At 33.2% G+C, this 25,205-nt stretch overlaps 1 protein-coding gene across 1 annotated transcript in view; it reads right to left on the bottom strand.

The window, feature by feature from the left end:
• The window catches only part of TRHDE (thyrotropin releasing hormone degrading enzyme), a 383,925-nt gene that overhangs the window by 69,635 nt on the left and 289,085 nt on the right, over nucleotides 1-25,205 (bottom strand). The window contains exons 8-12 of the mRNA XM_030323249.1: nucleotides 23,560-23,625; nucleotides 22,728-22,915; nucleotides 17,511-17,599; nucleotides 11,031-11,161; nucleotides 10,867-10,922 (exon numbers count right to left, since the gene is read on the bottom strand). Of these exons, the coding sequence (XP_030179109.1) occupies nucleotides 10,867-10,922; nucleotides 11,031-11,161; nucleotides 17,511-17,599; nucleotides 22,728-22,915; nucleotides 23,560-23,625 (530 nt within the window). The remainder of the gene's footprint in view (nucleotides 1-10,866; nucleotides 10,923-11,030; nucleotides 11,162-17,510; nucleotides 17,600-22,727; nucleotides 22,916-23,559; nucleotides 23,626-25,205) is intronic.

Raw genomic sequence — 25,205 nt, 5'->3', positions numbered from 1 at the left:
CCAGAGCCTGACGCGGGGCTCGAACGCACGGACCGCGAGATCGTGACCTGGCTGAAGTCGGACGCTTAACCGACTGCGCCACCCAGGCGCCCCGAAACGCAACTTTTCATAAGCTCTTCATATACTCAAAGAAATAACTGATAGTCTATCAATGTCAAATTTAAGATAATGCAGTAACATTTAAAAAATGTAAAGGAAACAAGAATCTCCACAAAGATGGAAATTTAAAAATATGGTAATCTTGGAGGCAAGGGGCCTAATTACTCTGCACAGCAACTATATTTATGTAATAATTTTAGTCTCTCTACTGGTAGAAAAGGAGAAGTAACCTTTCCCTCAATCTGGCCATGGATAAAATTCATGATCTGCCCCCAGCTTATGAAATTAACTTCCAATACATTTGCACACTGGGAATGCAAAACCAACTAATTTCCACCTGAAGTTCTTTCTATCTTGGCATTTCTGATAGCATTCCCAAGGACTCTTAACTAATTTAGAGTGTGTTTAAGTTAGCATCCACATAAAGCTCTCTGATAATCATTATTCTCTTCAGGGCCTATTAGTTTTACTTGAATTTGTCATATATAGACTGCTAGACTAACATTTTCTTATTACAAACTCTCTTTTCACTCCTATCAGTTAGCATAACCACCTGGTGACCTGGAGGGTTGATACTGAACTTCTGTTTAATCCTTATCCTAATTAGGTAAAGCAGCTAAGCAACCGGAAACCTCTGCCTACCTCCTGTTAGAGGCTTGAATCAACCACACTCCAGGCCATTCCTAGTTTAGGAAGGGAGAACCCAATCGGAGACTCAAATGTGGTCTGACTCCACAGGTCCCAGAACTGCTTTTTAGCTTCCAAGTTGGCCTGAGTTCACATGTTTAAATAACAAACATTAAAGAAGGCTTTGGCACAGCTGTGACAAGCCAGGTTTTCCTAATCTGATGTTTTCTTACATCCAAAATAGTGAAGGCCTCTTCACTGGTACTTCATTCCACGTAAGGGCATTTGAAGCATCCCACACAGAATAGTTCAAATTGCATGCAATTAAAGGAGAACATCATGTATTTCAAATCATCTCCCAAAGGCTTTAAAGATTTGCCTCATAAGCAAGAGTATGTGTTCATCTGAATCACTCACCTACATTGCACAATATGTTAGAACTAAATTTCTTTTCCTTTCCCCTCTTCCCCAAATTATTGCCTCCTCAAATATAAAGATGGAATCTTCTATATTTTCATGGCAAGTAGGAACTACTGTGAAATACATATTTTCTATTACCTTCATCCTGGTTTCCTTACCAAGGGCGCACTGCTATTTAGGTAAATAACTGTTGATCTCAAAAATAGACTGAGTTCTGGGAGAAACACAGAAGCAGCTCTTACTTTAGCAATCACTGATTAGCATGTTTGTTAAGAAAGATGATTATCAGGCCCCTTTGAATCTCTGTTCTCAGGTAAGAAAGTGTCATGACAAGATAACTTTAAGCAGTAAGTAATTACTCTAAAATAAAACCACTATTAATACCTATATTCATACAGTCCTCATTTTAAAGACTTCTTTATAGGGGCGCCTGGGTGGCGCAGTCGGTTAAGCGTCCGACTTCAGCCAGGTCACGATCTCGCGGTCCGTGGGTTCGAGCCCCGCGTCGGGCTCTGGGCTGATGGCTCGGAGCCTGGAGCCTGTTTCGGATTCTGTGTCTCCCTCTCTCTCTGCCCCTCCCCCGTTCATGCTCTGTCTCTCTCTGTCCCAAAAATAAATAAACGTTGGAAAAAAAAAAATTTAAAGACTTCTTTATAATTTATCATAATAAAAATGAAAGGAGGTTTTTGAGAGCCAGAGTATGCATCTTTGTTAAAATTAGGCCTTTATATTAACAAAACAAATGCCAGAAGGATTAATCTTTTGACAAACTGAGTCTACCTCAAAATTCTCATTTTCTTCTTTCTTATCACATACTCCTTGCTGAAGGAACCTATTTACTTTTCTTTTCTTTTCTTTCCTTCGTCTTTCTAGGTACCCGATTCCCTCAAAGAACATCACAGAATAACCACAAAACCTAAAGATACCCTTTTCTCTCAGTCAATGCTTGTTGTAGGTAGCTCTATTGTTCTTGTTTACCCGCACTATCAACAGATTTGCAGATTATTCCCGGTCTAGATGCCGGATTAGTATGCAAGAAAATTCTGCCATGCCTTTCACCAGGGAAAACTACTGAATACATTAGAGCTCAATATGCATATGCATGACTGATATGTGCCAGTATGCTCATGTGAACATAAAGGTATCTCCTAATTATATGAGAACCCTCCAGTACTTTTCCATGCTTGGAAAAATTTGAGACACCCAGATTATGAGTGACATCCAAATTATGAGTTGTGTTTACAGCTGTCAGACGGAATATCTGAAATAGTAACATATTTAATAGTAAGAATAAAAAAGTATTTTTGAATACTTATAACTAATTCTCCAATGCCCTGGTTGTTGAATGGTCAGCTCAGGACTCTAGAATCCGAACAAAACCATGCTGTCTGCTGTTAAGGATGCCTACTCTGAGACTTCTTGGCCTCAAAGAAGCAACTGCCTGTCTAACCTGATGCCATAAATACCCTCTGGGACTCAAAAGCAGTGGTTTTCACATTGTTGTATGTGTTGGAATTACAGGCAGTGCTTCATAGAAATGTAGTTTTCTAGGCAGTCTGGGGAACATGCAATTTTTAATAAAACATTTCAGGTGATTCTGATGCAGGTGGCTTTTCAGAGCATGCTCAAAGGAGCGCTGTACTTGAATATGCAAAAGATTTGCAGCAAGCAGCAGAAGGGATAACTCAAACTCAAGAAAGGAGAAACACTAAGATAAAACTATCTCAGTTCAAGAATCCCAGATCAGAGGAATATTTAGGCCTTTATGTCAAAAGTATGCCTTACAAATAACTATTCAAGGGAAGTTGGTGACTCAAATGGACATTTTGGAGGGACCTCTGCTTAAGTAAATTATTTGTGACAAGGCAAGTATTTATAATTCTTAGGAAGGTCAGAAAGCCTACAGCAAATTCTTATGAAATCTCAGGCTTCAGTTTCAAAATTCTTAGAGAAATAGAAGAATCACAATTGGTGTTAAATATGACAACACTACTAACTATGGTGAGAATTATAAAAATTATTTTTAATGTGTGAGATGCTAAAGATCATAAGTATATACACTTATTCAAACAAATTCGTACTTGCATTTGGCAATTTAGACTCTTTATTCTTTAAAACAGTGGCAAATCCATATAACCTACAAATATCACCCATAGTTTTGTGACTCATGAGTACAGCCTGCTTGCCATGAAAATGGAGCAAACCTGAAGAATGATGTCAAAATTTCTCTTATGCTCTACTCAACAATCTCAGACATTAGGCACTAATATTAAAACATTTTTGCCTATGGAGGTGAAACAAAAATTTGGTGGTGAAAGGTTGCAAGTCTGCCTTTGATTTAACACAGTACAATTGAAAAGTTTCCAAGAAAGTTTGCCTCCTCAAGAGTCACAAGCTTGCCCTTTAATCTTCAGAAGGTTTATACTTCTCAGAAGTACCTCATATGATAGCTCCCCCTAAGTCCTTATCCTAAGGACAATATCTGTGACTCCACCTTCTACTGATTTCAAATATAGCTCAACAGAATGTGTTACCTTACTTTTAACCTTGAGCAAACCAGGGTGTGCCTGTAGGAACAATCTACCTTGAAAATTCAGGAATATACTTCAGGCATTTACTGGGTTATCATCAGAACAAAGCTGAAGATTCTGAGCTCATTATAGTAAAATGTAAAATGTTCTGAAAATGCTCTCAAAGTATTTTTAACATTTATCTGTGGCAAAGCATTGCATAAATGATGACTAATTTAGAGGTCTTCCGGATATGAATTTTAAAATAATTGCATGCAGAAAGGTGTAAAATGAGAAGGGTCCAAGGTGATTTTTTTTTGTGTGTGTGTGTATCTCAAGAGGAGCATTAGCTGATGATGACAAATAGATAATTAGAATCCTCAGCCTTGGAGATGTGAAGGATTTTGTGATTTTGCAGGCATGGCCACGAAGCTCTTAAACAGACTCATTGTGAGTCACTACTCATAGTGTGGAAAGATCTGCACTGGTTAGAAAGGCTGAGAAGATAACTCTAAGCTAATTTTAAACGCTTTTGGTCAATGGCAGAAGATTGGAAGCATAAAGCCAACAATAAATCTTATTTTGCAATAAACAATTTTATCACTTTCAGAATTTCATAAATATTTAATTGGAATCCTCTTGCACACACATTCTGGTGGCTTAACAGAAGATAAATAAGAATATAATCATACATGGATACTTCTCCCAAATGAGCCTAATACAAACAACTAAAGAATCATCCTTCTCTCCTTGCTCAGTGAGTATAATATAAAATACACTTTAATCAGTATTCTATTATTATTAATAACTCTCATGATTCCATGATAAAACACAAGAAAGAAAAATGTTTATGCTGAGATTTTACAGTACTTTAAAAAAGGGAAAGGGTAGGGATGGAATAAAGAATTCCAAAACTAAACATTCTTCATAAAATCAGAATTTATAAAGCAGAAGACAGTATTGGAAGGACCCAGGATCCTTAACCAGGTTTTGCACAGCAATGTTCAGCAGAAGCGAGGCCGTCCTGTTATCTCTCTAACACAGTGGGGAATCAGGACGAAACGTCCAGCCTGCCACCTATTTCTCACAAAGGACGTCTAAGTCTTTCCTTCTCAATTTCATCTAAGAAAGACCAGCATGTTATCTTTAAACAACTAGCCATCAAAGTGTGAAAAGCTGCTCTTCATCTAGTCCAATCAGGATGGAGTTGCTTTTCAGGCATATCATGCTACTATTTTCTGTGTTGAGTGAAGAAATGATCAATGGTGTTTTGCAAGAGTAACTGTAAACAAGGTAGAGGAGGGCCATCCAGAAGACATAGAAGAATTTCTAATAAGAGCCATGATGAAAGAAGTTCCATGAGGAGCAGATTACAACCATTCAGTTTGCAAACATTGCTTAGGTGATTTTAACAATGTTGTTACAAGTCCTGGAACTAGGGCTCAGAAATAAAAACAACATGTAAGAGTAGGTTTGGGATGTTCTCATAATTTGCTTCTTCGTGAGCCATTATATTTTCACTGGCTCATGTACTGAATTTCCAGGTTTCCTAACATGTCTCAGATTTATAAATTCTGAAACAAGTGGATAGAAATGTATGCATTAATTTTTTTAACTTATATATGCATCAAACACGTATTAAGCACTACACATGACTGCTCACCAATACTTAGAGCACTTCTAAGTGTGACATTCATCATCTCCAGATACAGGCCCTTATATTTGCTATTAATATAACACTAATACTTTAAAAGAAATGACTGCTATCTTATTCCTTAACAAGGTTTGCAAACTAAGTTGTAATAATGTGCCCTTGTTAAGGCTCTTTAAGTGATTGGATCCTTAATCAAATAGCCTATAGTAGAAAATTTTAAAATATGCTATGCAACCCCCAAAAAAGTTGTAATATTAATAACGCAATAAACTGGCATGGGTTCTGCATGATTGAATTTCCCCAGGAAACTGGTCACTAAATAAATAAATCAGTGCAGTAACTGTCCAGGGCAAAGTTGATGATGATGATGATGATGATGATGATGATGATGATGATGGCAATTTATTTCTGGAACTCTTCTGAATATGAACAAATTTTCCAAACAATTTCCATGTATTTTGAATAGTTTCAAACAAAATACCAAGTGAGTCCATAATCCAGTGGTACACCCTTTTAATTTAAAATTGTACTGAGAGCGTATTAACAGCTTTAAATATTCAAATCCAGTGGTCATTATACTTCGCGTTGCAAATCTTCTAAATTTTCAGTTTCTATCACATATTACACTAATAAATGTCTTCAGTAAGAGTTCTACCTTATCTGGCTGCCAGTTCCATTCTGCCTCTATCTCTGCTTTACTCAGCCTGCAGCACAAGTCATGACTGTTGTAACAGTTCTTCTGCAGAAATCCGCCGTCCAGTCCACATTCTTCCTACTCTCATTGCCTACTTTTAAACCTTTCATGGATTTTCATAGTAAACTCAGTCTTCTAATGTTATTTCCCATATGATGTCCTCCATAATCTTCCTCGGCCTCATTAATTCTTTACCTCCCAATGCTTTCATAATATTTTATTCATAGCACTTATGTACTGAATATGATTAATTACCTACTGTGTATCATCACTGCTAGACTGTGAATTCACTGAAAATGAGAAATGCATGTTGTTCATTTTGTGTCACCCAATCTAACAATGCTTTATCAAAACCAAAACCAAAAACAAACAAAAATCTAGGCATTTTAGGGGCGCCTGGGTGGCGCAGTCGGTTAAGCGTCCGACTTCAGCCAGGTCACGATCTCGCGGTCCGTGAGTTCGAGCCCCGCGTCGGGCTCTGGGCTGATGGCTCAGAGCCTGGAGCCTGTTTCCGATTCTGTGTCTCCCTCTCTCTCTGCCCCTCCCCCGTTCATGCTCTGTCTCTCTCTGTCCCAAAAATAAATAAACGTTGAAAAAAAAAATTAAAAAAAAAAACAACAAAAATAAATAAATAAAAACTTCAAAAAATTTTAAAACAACAAAAATGAGGAAATAATATGACATTACCAGAATTTATGTACATGAAATCATAAAGCTTGACTTAGGGACCTGAATAAATGGGGAGAAGTAACATGTCTTAATACTGAAAACTTACATTTGGAATGATGTTAATTCTTTAGAAATTAATTTCTAAATCCCATGCATATCAAGTCATAACTACAGCAGGATTTTTAAATGGGCTTTGTCAGACCGATTCCAAAATTTATACTGAAGAGAAAATATGTAAAATTTTGAACAAGAATGAGAGAAAACTTTTTCAAGCACAACATACTATAAAGGTAAGTAAACTCTTTAGAACAATATGGTATGAGCTCATAAAGGAACAAAAAACCAATTAAACAGAACCGAATTAATTCCCTAAAATATGACCATTTGCATTAAGATAAAACATATCAACTCAAATGTATGAATAAGGGAGCCTTTTAAAATAATATGGAAATAATTGGTTAAAAATGTTTTAAAGTAAAGAAAATTAGACCGCTACTCCATTCTATACCCAAAAATTAACTAGATGAGGAAGGGTTGAGTAGTTAGATGTAAAAAAAAAAAAATAGTGTTTAAAAAGTACAATATTTTCATAATATTCAGAGAAGTCCTTCTAAGTGAGACAGGACCAGAGAACTAGGAAGTTATAAAAGGAATGACAAGACATACAAATTAAAAGTCTTTGAATGATGAAATACATCACAAAGTAAAAAAGAAAACTGACATAGTATTAAGAGAAAATACTATAAAAATGTACACTACAAAAAGGATTAATATCCTAATACATCTAAAATAAATAGGAACACATAGAAGGAAGTCACAGAAGAAAAAAAAATACAAGTACCAAATGTATATGAAAAGGTGGACAAGTTAATTTAACTAGTACCGTAGCAACTCAATTTGCTACCAGCTTGTCAAAAATTTTACAGATGTTTATTATTCATTATGGAAAATTTGAGGGGACGGGATCCTCTCATACATGGTGGATGGAGGGTTAAAATGGTAAAGCTTTTGGAATACATTTTGTAGTATTTATCAAAGCTTTTAAATTTTTTGAACCAAAAATTTCACTTGTAGCTATCTATCCTATAAAATGCACATATGTACACAACAGAAGACTGTTCAAGGATACTCATGGCAGTCTTGATTTTAATACTGGAAAAAATGGAAACAATGCAATAAAGCTCCCAGACTGATTCCTATAAATGAGTCAGAGAATGGAATGCATTTCTTTCTGTTCACATAAAAAAAAATCAAACTGTATGAAAATGCAAAGAAAAAATGGCTGGGTTGATACACACCAAATATTAATAATTTTATCTGTGAGGAGGGTAAACATGATGGGAAGGTATGAAACAGAGTAAAAGAAAATTTTCACATTGCATCACTCTTTTGTTTTAATCTTGTACAGTTACAATGCATTCATGTGGTTTTTATAGATTTAAAAAACAACTATAAAAAGAGTGCCTAAGAATATGTTTACCTAATTGCACAAAATAATAGTAGGCATAAAAGCTTACAGTTTGAATAATTAATAATTAACTACCAATTCATGCAACAAATATATACCAGCATAGTCTTGTACTAAAGACAAAGTTGAGCAGTAGGAATATAAGGATAAGACAAAGCCCTATCTTCAAAGTTATGCCATAATCATCAGGGGCCCAGAAAGGGCTTGAACCACAATGTGACAACTTCTACAATACAGGTCTGCAGGATGTCACTTTCCCTTTTTTTTTTTTTTTTTTTTTTTAGTTAATAGTAATACTCCCAACAGATAATAGGGCACGAGAATGGGAAGGAACTTCACATAATGGGCAGTCACTCTGACATAAGATCATGGGCTCTGCTGTGCCAGTGTTTGCTATTGATTCTCACCTCCACCCCTCACTTAAAAGCTGTGCAACCTTTAGCTAAGTGACTTAACTCCTCTTCACCTCTACATCTCAGCTATAACATGGCTATAATAACCTACATCCATTCCAAGGGTTTACTGAGAAGATTGAACAACGCCATTCATAAAAGCCTCCATATAGTACCTGGAACATATGTTTAGTAAATATTTGTCACTCTTCTGTTTGTTATCTTCAAAGACGCTAAAGACAGCATGCTATGCTTAGAAAACTGAAAGAAGGTTGATACAGATTGGTAGCAAAACTATGAAAGTTTACTAGAAAACAGTGAAATAAGATAACCTTTAACTCCAAGTAAGTGCTGGGCATTTGCCTGTAGAAATCTGATTTTATATTTATTCACTTGCATATCAACAGGGAAATTATCTCATTATCAATAAAACAAATTTTAATATATATACAATGGGAATTGAATATTTTCCTGGTGAATGTGTATAAATGATAATGAAATTATTTACTTCAAACATTTAAGACTTCCAAAATTGGAATTGAAAGCAATGTTCTATCTTAGTCAACAAGGAATTTAATTTTTGAAAAAAAAAATAATTCATCCACCCAAATCAAATAAAGAATTTCAATAAAAAATAATTTAATGCAGCTAAGTCAAAGATCCCTTCCTTTACATTTTCATTTGCCCTCCATCTTAAGGACATCATTACATATTTGCTTCCTCACCATCATTTCAAACCTGTAAGAATTCACATGAACTACCATTTCACACCCCATCAGTCTTTCTATATTGCTTGGATTTTTCATTATAATAAATACTATTACTGCTGATATTATGTATATATATGCATGCATGCATTGGGCTCCGCAGCCAGACTACACAGACAAAACCCTGGTCCTGTCAATTACTAGCTGTGTGACTTTAGGCAAGTTACTTAACCTTGCTGAGCCTCAGTTTCCTTACCTATAAAATGAGACTAATAATAATTAATAATTAATAATAATAATACATATCTACATATCTCACAAGGGTGTTGTGAGAATTAAACAAATTGCTGTATGTAGAACAGTGTCTGGAACCTTTTAAGTGTTAATTAGCTGGTGGGATTAGTTCTCTTCTTGTTCCCAAACCCTTCCTTGTGGTGTTCGTAACATAATTCTGTTTCCTGCTTCTCTCTCAATGCAAGGTTACATTAAGTACTCTCTCTTATTGGTTTTCTGCCCTTTTTAAACTTTATGTTGGGGCACCTGGGTGGCTCAGTTGGTTAAGCATCCAACTCTTGATTTCGGCTCATGACATCAAGCCCCATGTCAGGCTCTGAGCTGACAGCGTGGAGCTTGCTTGGGATTCTCTCTCTCCCTCTCTCTCTCTCTCTCTCCCCATATCCAATTCAGGTGTGTGTGCTCAAACTCTCTCTCTCTCAAAATGAATAAATAAATGTCAAGAAAGGAAAGATTTAAGCTTCTATGTCAAAATAATCTTTATGTCATACTCAATACTTTATTTGAAGTCTTCATATCTTACTGTAGAGTAAAAGCTACATCTCAATCCCTATCTCCACCCATTGCTATCTTGGTGGGCCTTCTTCTAGCACTATTATTTCTCATTTTTTGCCCAATAATATCAGATTATTAAAATTAAAACTGTACTTGGATGTGAAACAATTCAAATATTAAAAGGACTGAGTTTATTTTCCTATTTAATTTCAACATTGAGTATAGCTTGGGTTTATAATCAACATTATTTTAAGTAAATAAGTATTTAATGACTATTTGAAGGAATAACTCATTTTAACATTATAAATCTAATTATGACACTAATGTAAATATTACTATAACTAGTACAACTAAAGGCTTCTGCTATAAGATTGATATACATTTTGTCCAGAACAGCTTTACTCTGTGGAATATTTATTTCTGTCTTATAGCACAAGCTTTCATAATGAATCACATTCAAAAAACATTAAAAAAAGATATATGAGTATATGTTAGGAAAAAATTTGCTGATGCTTGAAGGTATTTTCCATCAAAAATTAAATATGGCACAATGGTCATTTTGTAGAGTTCATTAATGAAATTGGGAAGGGATTATTAATCTCTAGTGTTAAATTGAACTTACAGTGAAAATTGATCAAGCTTCTCCTGACTCAGAAATACCCTATGGCTACTATTGATCAAAAGTTTGGGATCCTGAATATAATTCATATCCAAATACAAAAACGGGAGATAGAAATTGTTCTTAAAAGGTTTCTTATCAAAACCTATCGCATTTAGCTTACTAGAGGAAGTCTTATGAGCATTAATTTTATTGTGAAGATCCACTGGAAAACATACCTGGCCAGGCTGAAGGCATCGTCGATCAAACCTGCTCTGTTACTGACAGAGAGAACCTAGGACGTCAACCAGAAAAGGAAAAAAAAAAAAAGGGAATCACTTAGAATTAAAACAGCAGGTGTTCACATATCAAAACAGATCTTTGATGAATAAATCCAGTTTACCTCATGGTTCCTGATTAATTGATCAATTAATAATCTCCAATTCCTTAAATCATAGTTGACTCTAAAATAGCCAGTTTGATTGATGTTCCCCAGCAACCAGCTTCCTTTGTCCAAAGTTATTCTGTGGTGCTCTGAAAACAGCATTTTGGGGGGTAAAAGAGATTTTAAAATTATGGGTTAAAATGATATGAAGCATATTTTCTAAATAGCAGATACTACATTACCAATAATTAAAAGAGAACACCATCATAAATACTTAATTGAAATCTACTCTTTAATCAATTAATCACTGTATCTAGAATTTACTAGAAAACCTTTAGTTGGTTACTCATTATTACCTCAATTAATTGTTTTCTTATAATTAACATTTTTGTTCTTGATAAAACCCCATAACCTATACACAGTGTTCTTCTCAAGATAAATGTAACCAAGAAATCTGCCACTGTACTCATGTGGCTTCTAGGTAGATTGTATATAAATATGTGACTAGAATAAAAGAAAACACTTTAGGTGCATATTCCACTTATTTTATTCAGTAAGAAAGTGATTAAAACAACAGGGCTCATTTATTTTAAAGTCACTATTGTTCCTTGCCTTTTTTCGTGGGCTTTCTTGGAGGTACCAATAAATAAATAACAGACTTTCCAGTATCATCAATAATGTTGGGAAAAGGAACCTCATTTGATTAAGACTCTAATATTTCTATACATAATTAGAACAAAGATAATAAATTCTGTTTATTGGAATCACTTTGGAAAATGGTAACTTGTTTATATTCCCCAGCTAATTCAATTAAGGGAAGCCCATGAAAACAATCTTATAACTTAAATATTTAACTCCTTCAAATATGGTACAGATAGTGAACTCTGTTCACTTTGATGTCAGCTTCTATTGACTTCACAGAAGCATAGTTTACAATTCTAATCATTTTGTCGATGTCCTCAGGACTCATGTTTCATAGAAGTTACATAATGTATTAAGTTTACTTAAAATTTGTAATTTGTACGTATACACACACACACACACGCACACACACACACCACACACACACACATAATGGTCTATCTAATTTCCACAGTGACTCCAAACCAGAAAATGCATCCCAGAAACCATTTGTGTCAGTTCTGAGTAAGATGCATAATTTCTGATTTTCACTTTGTTATCAAGGTTTTTACACGTCAGCCTACAAAACAGGTTTCCTTTTTCTTTCTTTTTTTTTTTAAACACTGAATTTATATTCTCTCTCAAGTAGAAGCCACAAAGGAAGAGGTTGTGACCCCAAAATTATTGGCTAAACGTTAATGATTATTAATTGCTCAGGTCTAGAATGGGGTGGGCTCATTAATCTAAAGCATGCTATGTTCTGCCAATTTTTATAAATGTAAAGTAAAACCAAATATGTATATTGAATAGAAAAATCTAATCTTTAATGTTTCAAATAGCACTTCAGCTTTCCTGCCACTTTTATAAATAGTATCTGTTGGAACAGATAAAGAAATGAGTCTCAGACAGGTTAATCGAATTGTCCAAGAAAACTGGAAATGGTCCATCTCAGGTCTTCTGACTTTGGTGTCCTTTTTACTACATCATATTCTATTGATACAAGATGGTATAACACTTTTACTGTAATATGATATATACTTTTCACATTCTTATATTGATTTGAAAAGTAGGGACATAGCATTGGAAACAAGAATTAGAACAGGAGCAGGGCAGTTATATTTTTGTTCCAGTTCTCCTAACATAAATGTTTGAGCTCAGGCCGTGAAAATCACCTAAGCGCTAAGTAATAGAATTTAAGGTCTCTTCCAATTCTGTGGCTCAATGCAAGAAGGAACTATTTTCCTTAATTTGAAATTTTACCCAGCTTAATCTATGCTATTTTTTTAAAAAATTAATCTATCAGCTATTTCTCTAAAATATTAATAGTTCCCCAACCATCTGATACTTTGTTTTTGCATTTTTTCAAAACTTTAATATGCTTATCCACACAATTCCTATGAAGCTTCAGAATGTCACCCCACTTTACAGATATAAAAATAAAAACAAATAATTAACAAAAGATATGGCCTAACCTTATGAAGAGAGATTTCAATTAATCATGTCAGAATTCAGTGAAAAAAATTAAGATTGAAATACTGAGGATATTGTTTCTCTTAAGTAATCATAACTCTGTCTTCAAGAATACTAGGATTGTATAACAACACATATTTAAGTTGTGATTAAATTCATGGGTTAAGAGCAAATTTGATCATTAACATCTAAAAAGTCATTACTTTTTGAAGAAATTACAATATTAAAGAAACAAGTTTAAAAAATAATCAAATTTAATACATGAATACATAATTCAGGTTTTTACAATTCTGAAACAGTTATGGATTCCTATGATATGAAATCTGTTTTACAAAGTTATCTCTTGTTCACATTTTGGATTGGAATTTAATCTCATGTGATACGCTTGGCTCTAAATGGGTAATGGGTATTAGGAGGGCACATGTTTTGATAAGCACTGGGTATTGTATATAACTCATGAATCACTAAATTCTACTCCTGAAACTAATATTACACTATATGTTAACTAATTGGAATTTAAATAAAAACTTGCAACTACAAAAAATTAAAAATTTTTAAAAATAAACTTATTGAATAAGTCATAAGTAAATAAGCTTATTGAATAAACATCTTATAGGGAGAAGAGAGACAAATTAAAATAGGAAAACAATCCCTATCATCTGATAAGAATAAAAAAGGCGGCATCTATTGTTTTTATGTATGCTATTATTAAATTGATAACTAAAACCTGAAGGTTATTACTGTTCATGAATATTTTTATGCCTTTCTTATAAATGAAATCTTTGGAGAAATGATTCCCTGAAAGATTTTGTAATAGATTTTTAAATGTCTTTTTCATTCTAGTTAATTATATCTTTAAAATGTTCTTCAAATTAACTAATGGCAAGCAATGAATTTTAAAGAGATCTTTCCCAATGGCCTAATGAGGTGTGTATGGTATGTGATGAGTACCAAAATAAAAAGCATGGAAATTATATTTGAATGTTAGTAATAACAATCTAGAATTATATTTAGAATGTATCCAAAATGGCACAAAATTTAGATTATATCAAGGCACAGAGTAGTTGAAATTTTATAGTATTCTGTTTTTATATTCTATACTTTCAGAATGAAAAGAGGAAGATTAAGCTTTTCTACTCAGTTTTGGCTGGTTACAGAAAAATCAGAATTTAAATCTAAGAAAAAGTCAGCCAAAGTAACAAGGGTATTAGTGTAAAACAAACTCAGGTATAGCAAAACATACTGTCTTTTTCACTGGACTTGTGTGAGAATCGAATTAGAAAATACTCTGTAGAACCTATAAAGAACCATGTGTGTGAACACAAAGGCAACGTGTTGAGGATTTGGCACATCAGCTAAGCAACCTACGTGTTTTAAAATCCTGTGTGTGTGTGTGTGTGTGTGTGTGTGTGTGTGTGTGTGTGTAGTTTAGAGGCAATAATTTAGAAAAGAAAACGAAGGTCCTAAGACAATTTAGGCAAATTATTTCTCAAGCCTTAACTTCCTCATTTATAAAACGGGGACAAAAATTACTCATTCTAAAGGCTTGCAAATCTTATATAAACCAATGATTAAGGTAAACACTACATCATTATACTATTTTTAATATTTACTTATAATTTCAGAATCAATTTCCCTTTTATTTTGAATCTTTTCTAACATTTGGCATTAAATTTATTTGCTTCCATTACATATTAATTGTCAATCAATATCCAAGGTGCTACATTTATAAATGTCTATATTCTCAGTATTTCAACATTAAAATCAAAAGAGATAAATCCTTTACCTGCTTTCAATTATTTAAAAAATTGGTTTTAAAACTATTCTTAGGCTAAAATGAACTATGCCTTAACTTGGAATCAATTAGGTAATCATCTAAAGCATTTAAAAAATTGAGGTGTCAAGAATATATGATGTTTCAAATCAAATTTATACGTTAATTATTTACCAATGACTGTGCCTTAGTACCTCCTGAGATCAAATCTATGTTACTGACAATGAAAAATATTAAAACATTGATCTTATTGTTATAATTAAAAGGTGGACTTTTAAGATGCATTTTGATAAGAATTGACCAAAATAGTTTTTTAACGTTTTTATGGAAAAACATTATTATTGATACTAGTTGATTATATTTTGAAAAACAAGAGAGAGAGAAGTCATAACATATAAAAGGACACAAGAGTTAACAATCTGCCCCCCCCCCCAATTTGTACATTGTGTCAGTTTTTATTTGTCATCAGAATAAAGGACTTTAAGACAAAACCAAATATAGTCAGAATGAGACTCAACAGGGAAAACAGAATGGTTGTTTTTCTTTTAGGTCCTGCTTGGAAGCTTCTTCCAGATTTATGTATTTATAAAGTTTTCAAGGAACATTTACTTGGGATGGGCATTCCCCACAAAGGTGTGAGCATTTCAGTTGGGACAATGTTTCATCAACCTGAAGATTCTGCTGTGATTTAATGAAAACTGACACATTATACTCTGTAGGTTGCATACTATACAACTTTGGGGAGAGGAAGTGTGCCATCAATATGAGAGTCAATGTAAATATCATCTCCCAGAGTTAGGCACTGCGCATACTATATAGTGTGTGTAACAGCCATGTGGATTAATATAGGTGACATTTTAGGCAAATGTACACTTTGAAACATCATGTTATTATTATTCCTGATTAATAATGAAAGACTATAAGTGGAAACAACTTCTCAAATACACCTGTGGTTATTAGTCAAGAAAAGCTGTGACCCTACTCTGGGTACTCTGTATGAAACCAGAGGTTGTCATGAATGACGGCATGCAAATAACTGGGGAGTTAGGGGAAATGGACTTTTGGGGAAATATCCAAGAAGAATCAGACTTGCCCTGAATCCCAACACTGCCTAAAAGTTTTGGTCTGATCCTGACATTTGATCAGTATCTCTGCACTCTTCCAATTGTCCCATTTCCATTGGACCTTCCAATGAGAAATGTTTTACTTGGTTTCTGAAACCTGTTCTATTTCATGTCCCTAGCAATCCTATGTAGGGATGACTTTATTCTAACAGTTAAATTGTTAGGTTAATGACTCACTGTTTTCACTCATCATTTCATCACAAATTATGTAGATAGATAAAACAGCCACATGAAAGTAAAAAAGAAGTAAAATGATAAATAATATAGTAAGTGTGAATTCAGAATCATGGTATGAATGCTAAGTCTAAGAAATGAGAAGAATAGAATAGAATAAGCAATTTAAAAGTAGAAACACCAAATTTTAAAGTAAGCATTTCAATTCATCACTATATTACTTATGAATCTTTTATACATGATGTATATAAATAAAAACACATTATTATAATATGTGATTATGTGTTAAAATATAATAGCACGGAAATTTGAATAAAAATTCAACTGGAAATACAAGGATTTACATTTCTGGTAAGTCGATTGGATTTTGCTGTAAGAACTTTTTCTTGTATATATGGATTTTGAGCACTCACATCTCCCTTATAATAGCAAGACTTAGGGGGCAGAAACAATGTTTACTTTTTATTTATTTATGTATTTATTTATACCTCACTTATTGCAAAAAAAAAAAAAAAGATTTGTGACTCCTTATACAGTGGTTATGAAATCAATTAGCAGAACACAAAGAAATAAGAAAAACAAAGTGTGGACATACTTGACCATTTAAATCTAAATGAAATGTTGCATAAAAGATAATAATTGCCTTTTTATTCAATTCAATAGAAAACAGAAATTAAAGAGACCTGTTTCACATCTAGCATGAAAGATTTAGATTGGATTCAAGAAATAGCTTTTTGGCAGTGAAGTGAAATAGGTTACTATCTTATTTGAAGATATTTAGAAACAGAATAGAATCTCATCTTTCTCTGCTCCTTGAGAGTTAACCCTAGTTTAGGGGACGCTTTGATGACCTATCAAGGCCCCTCCTCTCTGTCCCTATAATTATCTGATTTTACGGAGTATATCACCTTGCCCATTCTTTAAAGAGCAAGTAAAGACAAGATAGCAGAAAAATGGAATTTAAAATGTGTCCTGTGTTCCATTATTTGGTATACTGTTCTATTGGGAGTTATGATTCTAATGTAATTACATTTGGGATTATAAAATAATACAGTTTAAGACAGACAAAATTAGTACTACAAATGCTTGGTTTAAAATTTTCTCTTTACTTTGAATGACACAAATACATTTAATAATTATATAGGCAGATTAAAATTAGACTATGTACAAACTATACTATATTATACTTAATTTTATAGAGGTAATTATCATTCTTTTATATTTTCTTTTTAATTTGTCTTTATTCACATTTTTACAACAGCTGAAACCAGAGGTTAAGTTGCTAAACAATTATCCAAAGGCAAATAGTTCCTGAGGAGAAAAAATATATTTTACCTGTTTTGTTAGACACCCAAATAATTGCTTCTGAAGACACATGGCTTCTATTTCCTACCACAATAGTTAATGGAATCTGCCACAAGTAACTGCAAAACAAAATAGAAACTTTAAGAATAAAAAAAGGTTATAACAAATAAACAAACAACATTTGCTATGCACCTTCTGCATGATTTTTATTACTCTTTAGGGGCACTAAAAAAAATTCCCCAGTCACAAAACTAAGGAAGATGAATTCACTTCTTCAAAGCCATTACACAGACTTAGCCTGTAAGTGTTTGAATTTCAATACAGAAGGGGGACTTTCAACAAAACAATTTATCTTGCAAACAAAACAAAACAAAACAAAATGATTTGCATTTTGCATTAGGAATAAAAAGTAGCTAAATCAATAAATCAGAGCCATAACACATATTGATTAAAATCTCAAAACAACTCTTTTCCTTTCATTTCTATATTAAATTAGTACACATTTCAGTGGCTTCATGCATTTACATTTCAACATTATCCTTATTTATTCAGATAACTATCCTAAAAAGTACTATTATTACATTTTACAGAAAGGTTAATTAATACAGCACACTTAAAGTTCCTCAGCAAAGTAGGAATGAAAAAAGAAACTAATCAGTAGTCCCTAAAATCTAGATCAATACAAAGAACACATAGGACACACTTAATGTTCTGTTTTGTGAAATGAAATTTCCAAATTGATGTATAAAATCATCAACCAATGTGCAGGGATCAGTCATGAGTCTCAGTGATTAAGGGAAGAATTTTCTAGGATTTGACTTTTTATGGAATAAAAATTGAAGCCTATTCTTGTACATGAAGTAGTATCAATTTAATCTCAAGTGACTAGCCAGAGATAAGCTGGATGGTCTTAAAATAAGTTCAGTGTTGACCTACCATTGCACCATTAAGAACAGGGGTAGCCAATAATATCTAGTATGTGAAAAATATTTGTGATTTTATGGAAAAGATACTATATGAGCTCTGTAATTTAGAGAGTGGACAGGGAATTGAGAATTTTCAGGAACCATATCCAGGGTTATATAATTTAAAAATATAATGAATATGTTTTGGGGGGGATGGGAAAAGAGGGCATCTCCTCTCATTCTGTCGTATGGAATTTGATTAAGTTATAATTTCATGTTTCCCACTTACAATAAACAGAATTCAGTAATACTAAAAAATATAAATGGAAGATTGGCAAAAATTCACAATTTTATACGAATTGCCATCTATAATATGACAAGTTAAAATAATATGTTTAAAATTCTAAATTTTAAAAGTATATGCTGTATGTAGCCAGAGAAACATTTTTGAGTGCCAACTATATGGAGACACTATGTTGTACTACAATGGAATCTACACAGTTGGTCAGGAAATAAACACACCTATAGTAGCCAAAAGTATTGTTTTCAAAGTACAAGTCAATGAACACAACCCATGTAAGCTCTTTATCAAATACCTCCAAGGTCGTAATATAATACTAAGAATATGACAAATATTTAATAACGGTATTACTGTGAGAAAGACAAAAAGAATTGATATTTATTTAACAGCAGATCTTTAAAAATAATAACTCTTTTTTGATTAATCGAAAGCATTAGTTAAGAGAGAATAATGCTTGATTGTGCATCTGATTCTCAAAGTAAACTATGAGCTCATATTTGTGTACCAAAGATTTTTAAAAAGCCTAGAAATGGAGGGCATTCCATAAATTGCTGTTGAATTGGATCACATGGGATTAGACCAAAGTAAAATAAAAGGGGCCAAATCATTCTATGGGCAAGACAGAGATTAACTTTATGAACTTGACTTTTTGGTATGCATCTTCCACATGGAGTTGGGTCAACTAAATTGTGAAGCCAAATAAGTATCAGTTAAAGGGCAAGAAATATGTAAAACTGAAGGTGTTTAAAAATCCTCAAGGATAAATATATCTTTTTTAAGCATGATCATGGAATGTGAATGCAATACTATTTTCCCTTATATAAAAAAATATAATTCTGCATCTAGTTAGACTCTATTCTTCTAAATAGTGAAGCTAGAAATTATAATAAAATTTCTATGGCATGCTTCAATATTTGAATTTCAGCAAAAGTCTCTAAAGTACAGAAAAAGAGATTCATGTCAATACCCACATGTTGTTTACAGTCAATGGCACATACATATAGGAAACTTCCTAAACGGCACATAGCTGTTCAGATGCAAAAGAGTTAACTATAAGGTACTGGGATACAAACATTCGGGCATTTTGTAAAACTTTTGAAAGTCTTCTATATTTTTTCTAAGAATGCTTTTGCCTTCTGTGTGTCTCTGCATGTATGTACGATTGTGCATGCACACAGTGAAAATCTATATATTGTCATGGAAACAAAATAAAAATTACAAAATACCAAGCATATCTAAAATTTGTATTCATTTCTGAACTGCTATCCAATGAATCCTATGTGTTATTTTTCATAACTTTCCAAACAACACATATTTGATCTTTTCACAAATTTCATTTCAAAAATCAAAGAAAGCGTGGCAATTAGGTTGCTTTACGGTTATAACTTAAAAGGGTAGAAGACACTAAACACTGTTGAGTGAAGTGTGGTGTGGTATAAAGGAAATCTCACCCTACAGTAGGTTATGTTTGAAAAAAAGACTAGAAAAAAGAATTTGTGAAATTAGATTGTGTCCCAGCCACCTAAGTTTTCATTTTAGCCATCTCGTTTTAAGCAGAAAAATAACAAAAACAAAAACATACACAAAATGCATTTCAATAGACCTCAAAGATATTTTTTCTTTAATATTCCCTGGGACTACCTCTCTTCATAGTTCACATTTTTTTAATGAAACAATATTTATCCTAATAACCACATTAAGGTAGACAATAATAGGTACTTATTTTAGTGTGAGAAATCTTTCTTCAAAATGGTACCAATATTAGGAAAGCATTAATGTAGACACCATACACCCTTGAGAGAGTGCTGTCATTGGGTCAATAGCAAAAGAAAATACGAGTGTGGAGGTAAATATAATTCTCTGTAGCACGGGACTCTGAGAAGCTCCATAAGTATATGAGGAGATATTACTTAAGGTTGCAATATATTAACTTCATAAAGAAAAAAATAAACTACACAAATTCAGAACTCCCAAAGTGCATAAATTCTAGCAAATATTTAATTCACTTTTATATGTCATCAAACTTTATGCAATTTTTAGTGATGTAAAGATCTTTCTGTGCTACAAATATAATTATTATTACACTAAAAATGTTTTGGGAATGTTGTAGTGATGTTCTAGTATGCTTTAAAAAATTCAAGACAAACAATTGAGTATACTGGCTCAGAAAATGTCCACAATTTATGGGGTTTCTTGTATCGTGGGCACTGTATTTTACTGGATCAACAGCTTGCATTGTTTAATAAAGATGTAGATAGGCTATATACAAAAGACAGATAGAATTGGTTTTGAAGCTCTGACCACAGGTTAGAGTGAATAAAATGATCAATAATATACAATTGAATACTAAATTTTTAACTGCAAGCTCTGTTATTTCAAAATAGATAGAAAATAATTTTCAAGATTAAAGGGACTCCATGCATTATCTACTCTTAATATTTTATATGCCAAGTTCTCAGGGTTCAAAATTATCCATATGATTTTATAACTCTAGCAAAAGCAAGACTCTATAGAGCTGATGTACTTATGCAGCCTGGGAGAAATTCTTCCTTTAAAGAGTCAGACCCATAGCTGATACATCTGATGCATGTTATAGGCTGACAGAGTATTTTTGTTCAAAATTTGTTCTGTCATTTGCGGGTCCTTTATGTTTTTCTGCATCAGTGATGTTTGTGTCAGACTGATCATTCTCAAAGGCATGGCCTAAATCTCTCTAACTTTGCCACAGTCAAGTAGTTTTTATGTACTTCCTGGCAAGGCCAGGGTTGATGCCTAAGCAGGTTTAGCCCAGGGCCAGAGAGGGTGGAGGGCCGACCAAAAGCAGCATTTGGCAGCTGTGTGGGATCCGGCTGAGTAAAGAGGCGTTGACAGAGTCAGGCCCTGACAGTGTGGCAGGGTAATACTGTACTGAAGCAGTTGGGCTGCAAGGGCAGTTTGGTGAAGGCCAAAATATATGCCGACCAGGACATTTAAGCCATGCTTTCCTGAGTGACATTCCACATTTAGTCACCAGAAAACATTCACGAATTTCTCAATCACTCCTACGTATAGCCCATCTTGGAACTAACCTGCCTGGGAATGATTTCTATTCCTTTTGGAGATTAAAACAAAAACAAAAACCAAAAATAATTCATGCCTCACACCACCTAGGTATTGGTGGATGATAAAATCAGGGTTCTAATATCCCAGGGTAATGGGAGTCAGAATGACCAACCTCATCCAAGCACTTCACTTTATTTATTAATTTTAAACCCCATCCGTTCTGTCTCCCCCCCTTCAATCTTGTCTCAGGGCACCTTTTAAAAAATGAAATGAACTGATTTAAGTTCTATTATCTTTCCTTGGCTTAGCTTTTAATAAGACACAAAACAATATGAAAATACAAAGTAGAGGAGAAAGAAGCACTGTGTGCTGTTTTCAGTAATTAAATAAGCATTTGAAAAGAAAGTTTAACAACAAATAAAAATTCTATGTATGTTGTGTGCTCAGTGGTTTCAAACACTGAAAATGAGGGAAGAGAACATATTTTGATGCTAAGTAGCATTGATACTTAGACCACTTAAAAATGGATCTAGTTTGAGTTCCTTTGGCTCAGACACTAGTTAGTCTGGTTGTGGTTTTTAGTTTGTTTTAATTAGTCTTTCTGGATACTTTCTATTCTCATCTATTTTATAAATCTCAGTTTGCTCAATTCCATTTAATTGACTTCGATGCATCTTAACTTTCTTGAATTTAATTCAACAAACATTTACAGGGAAAAGTAAGAAATCACATATCTTTCTAAATCACCATGATAATTTAAACTCTGTCTTCTTAAACAAAATAATGTTGGTATGCTGTCATTTTGATGGTTAAAATATCTGGAAATGAGAGTAAAAGAGGAATCAAAATGAAAACCCCGCATGTAAATAAAGAAATGAAAACTATATTTCACTTACATTTTATAATTGTGGTCGGCATTTCTTTTCAAAATGTTAAAAAACCCACAGTGAAACATACTAATAAAAGCAATTGTTTTTTTCATGCAAAGGAGTGTTGTACCTGGTATTCTGAAGTCCAAGCGCTTTAGCTTTAGCACGGATGTCATAAATAAAATGTTGTTGGGTAATTATTATTCTATTTTCTGCTGTTGTATTTCCCAAGATGGTGATAACAGGATAACCCATCTGGAGTGTCCACTGATCCATTACTTCTTGTATATTTACATATTTTCCATTCCTTTTTAAAGCCTTTATAACCAAAATTGCATAAATTAGTTTTATAAACATGAATTGTAAACCTAATTACCAGTGAGCCATTTTTATTTTTACCTTTATGATTTACTTAAGTTTGAAAACATGTAAAATCAGTGAAGCTAATACAATGTGTTAGTAAAGTTAACCTTCTTGCCTTGAGTTAAGCTTTATACATACAGATAAATGAAAGCTTTATTAACATTAAAGTTTTTACTTAATGGAAAACAAAACATAGTTTATTGTTAAAACAAGTACTTGCAGCATCATTAAGTATCCCAAATATGTCTAGTATCAAACTTAAATATTTGTTATTCACCTATAGAACAAAAACTACTTTAACATCAATATTTCTCTCAAACATAAGGGCCTGACACCATATTAATGTTGTATTTCAGAAGTACTGTCTTGCTGGAAAGTAGGCAAGGTACTTTTTACTACCATTTATGGTTTAAGTAATTTTAAATCCCATTATTTTTATAATATAATGTATCAAAATTAAAATGATAAAGCAATATGGGGAAAATGGAAATATAAAAAGTAAAAACAACTGTCAGTGCCAATAAAAATTATGAATGGTTTATAAACTCAATTCAAATATTCAAGAAGAGGTTTTGGTATTTGAGCTTCCCATACTTTACCTCTGATAGTGTATTCCAGAGATCATTTCTGGCTGCATTGCCATACTTATGAATGGTTAAATAATCCTACAAAGAATATAAAATTGTAATTACAATTCGAAGGCTGAGCAATTTCCCGTAAACACACTTATTTCTCAATTCAATTAACCATTTCTATTTGTTAGAATTGCATTAGTACAAAGGCAAAGAGAAAGGCATGGGAAATGATGAAGAATCCCATTTTAAAATATCACAAAGAGATTTAACTATAACATATCTCTTGATCAAGTCACCAAACAATACTGCCATCTTAAAAATTATCTTCATAGCCATAATCACTTCTTATGGATTCCCAGGGTCAAAGGCCTTTCTCTAATCTACCAAATAAACCTCAGGCAATTTTAAAGAAACTATCTCTGCATTGAAATATTTAGAAGACACTTCCCCATCAGGACTTCCTGTTGAAATGTTGGGGGGAAAAAAAAGGAACTGTCTTATGGAAAAGAAAAAATAACAGCAGAAGCCTGACTGATATACGCTGATGTGAAGACAAGTTGCTTTGCTGAAAGAGTGAGTGATGACCGTCTCCAAAACACGTCCAGCTCCCTAGTCTCTCTGCAAAGGGCAGGCTGTCTCATACAAAAAATGATACACACTTATTTCCATGAGTTTAAAACATATATTAATATTTAATAGGAAATAGTCAATCCTACACTTAATATTTTTGAGCGTAGGACTTCTCATTTCCCGGTTTCCATCATTAGTAGTTAAATCTACACGTTTTCTATCTACTTCATGCCTGTTCCCTTCTACGAAGCATGGTTTATGTCACTCTGAATACGTTATTTAGTTATGACTAACTGGCGTTATTCTTTTCCTGAATCCAAAGCAGCAAAAATGAATAGAAAATAGTATTTTATATTATAAAACAGAGGGGCCCTGCCATTAGAAATTCCATCATCTCTACAACATGTAGGTAGTAGACAAAATCCTAATTTACATCACAGTACTGAAAATGAGGAAAAAGAACTTGCTGACTCTTTTCAGTATTTTACATAGAGTGGAATACTTTGGGGATAATTAAACTTGGGGAAGAAATTTTTCTGAAATACAAATTGTAGCACCTGTGACAGATTCAGCTTTGTTGGCAACTCACAGCACAGCAAATGGCAACTCCCACTTAATCAGACTCTAAAGATGCAGTGCCCAACACGAACTTAGCAACCACAAATCCATCACCGTCATCAGGTGTTATGAATAACTTTATTGAAAAAAATGCAACCCTGAATAACCAATCTGAATTCCACTTTGGCTTTGAATATGCCATATGAGTCATTTTCCATTAGAACTCAGGGACCAGGATTTAAATAAGTTATTTGAGATTTAACTGTCACAATTATCTTTTATGCTTTTTTTAGTACTTAAATGAATAAATTTTGGAACAATGGGAATTACAAAACATAAATTTGAGTTTTATTTTAGTGATGCAATAATAAAATGTATCAAAATAGACCTATTTATTTCTTGGATTTGGCTTATGGATAGTGTTGTTAGGATAATCCCAAAGAGGAAACAAAGGAATACTCCATTGATCTCGAAAGGTCTAATACATAACTACAAGAATCTCTTCACAGACAGACCAACTGTTCATATTATGAGTTGACCTT

Source organism: Lynx canadensis, chromosome B4 (genome assembly GCF_007474595.2).
Source record: "Lynx canadensis isolate LIC74 chromosome B4, mLynCan4.pri.v2, whole genome shotgun sequence".
In the NCBI taxonomy this organism is placed as follows: domain Eukaryota; kingdom Metazoa; phylum Chordata; class Mammalia; order Carnivora; family Felidae; genus Lynx; species Lynx canadensis.
This window is presented reverse-complemented; position numbering and strand designations above follow the sequence as displayed.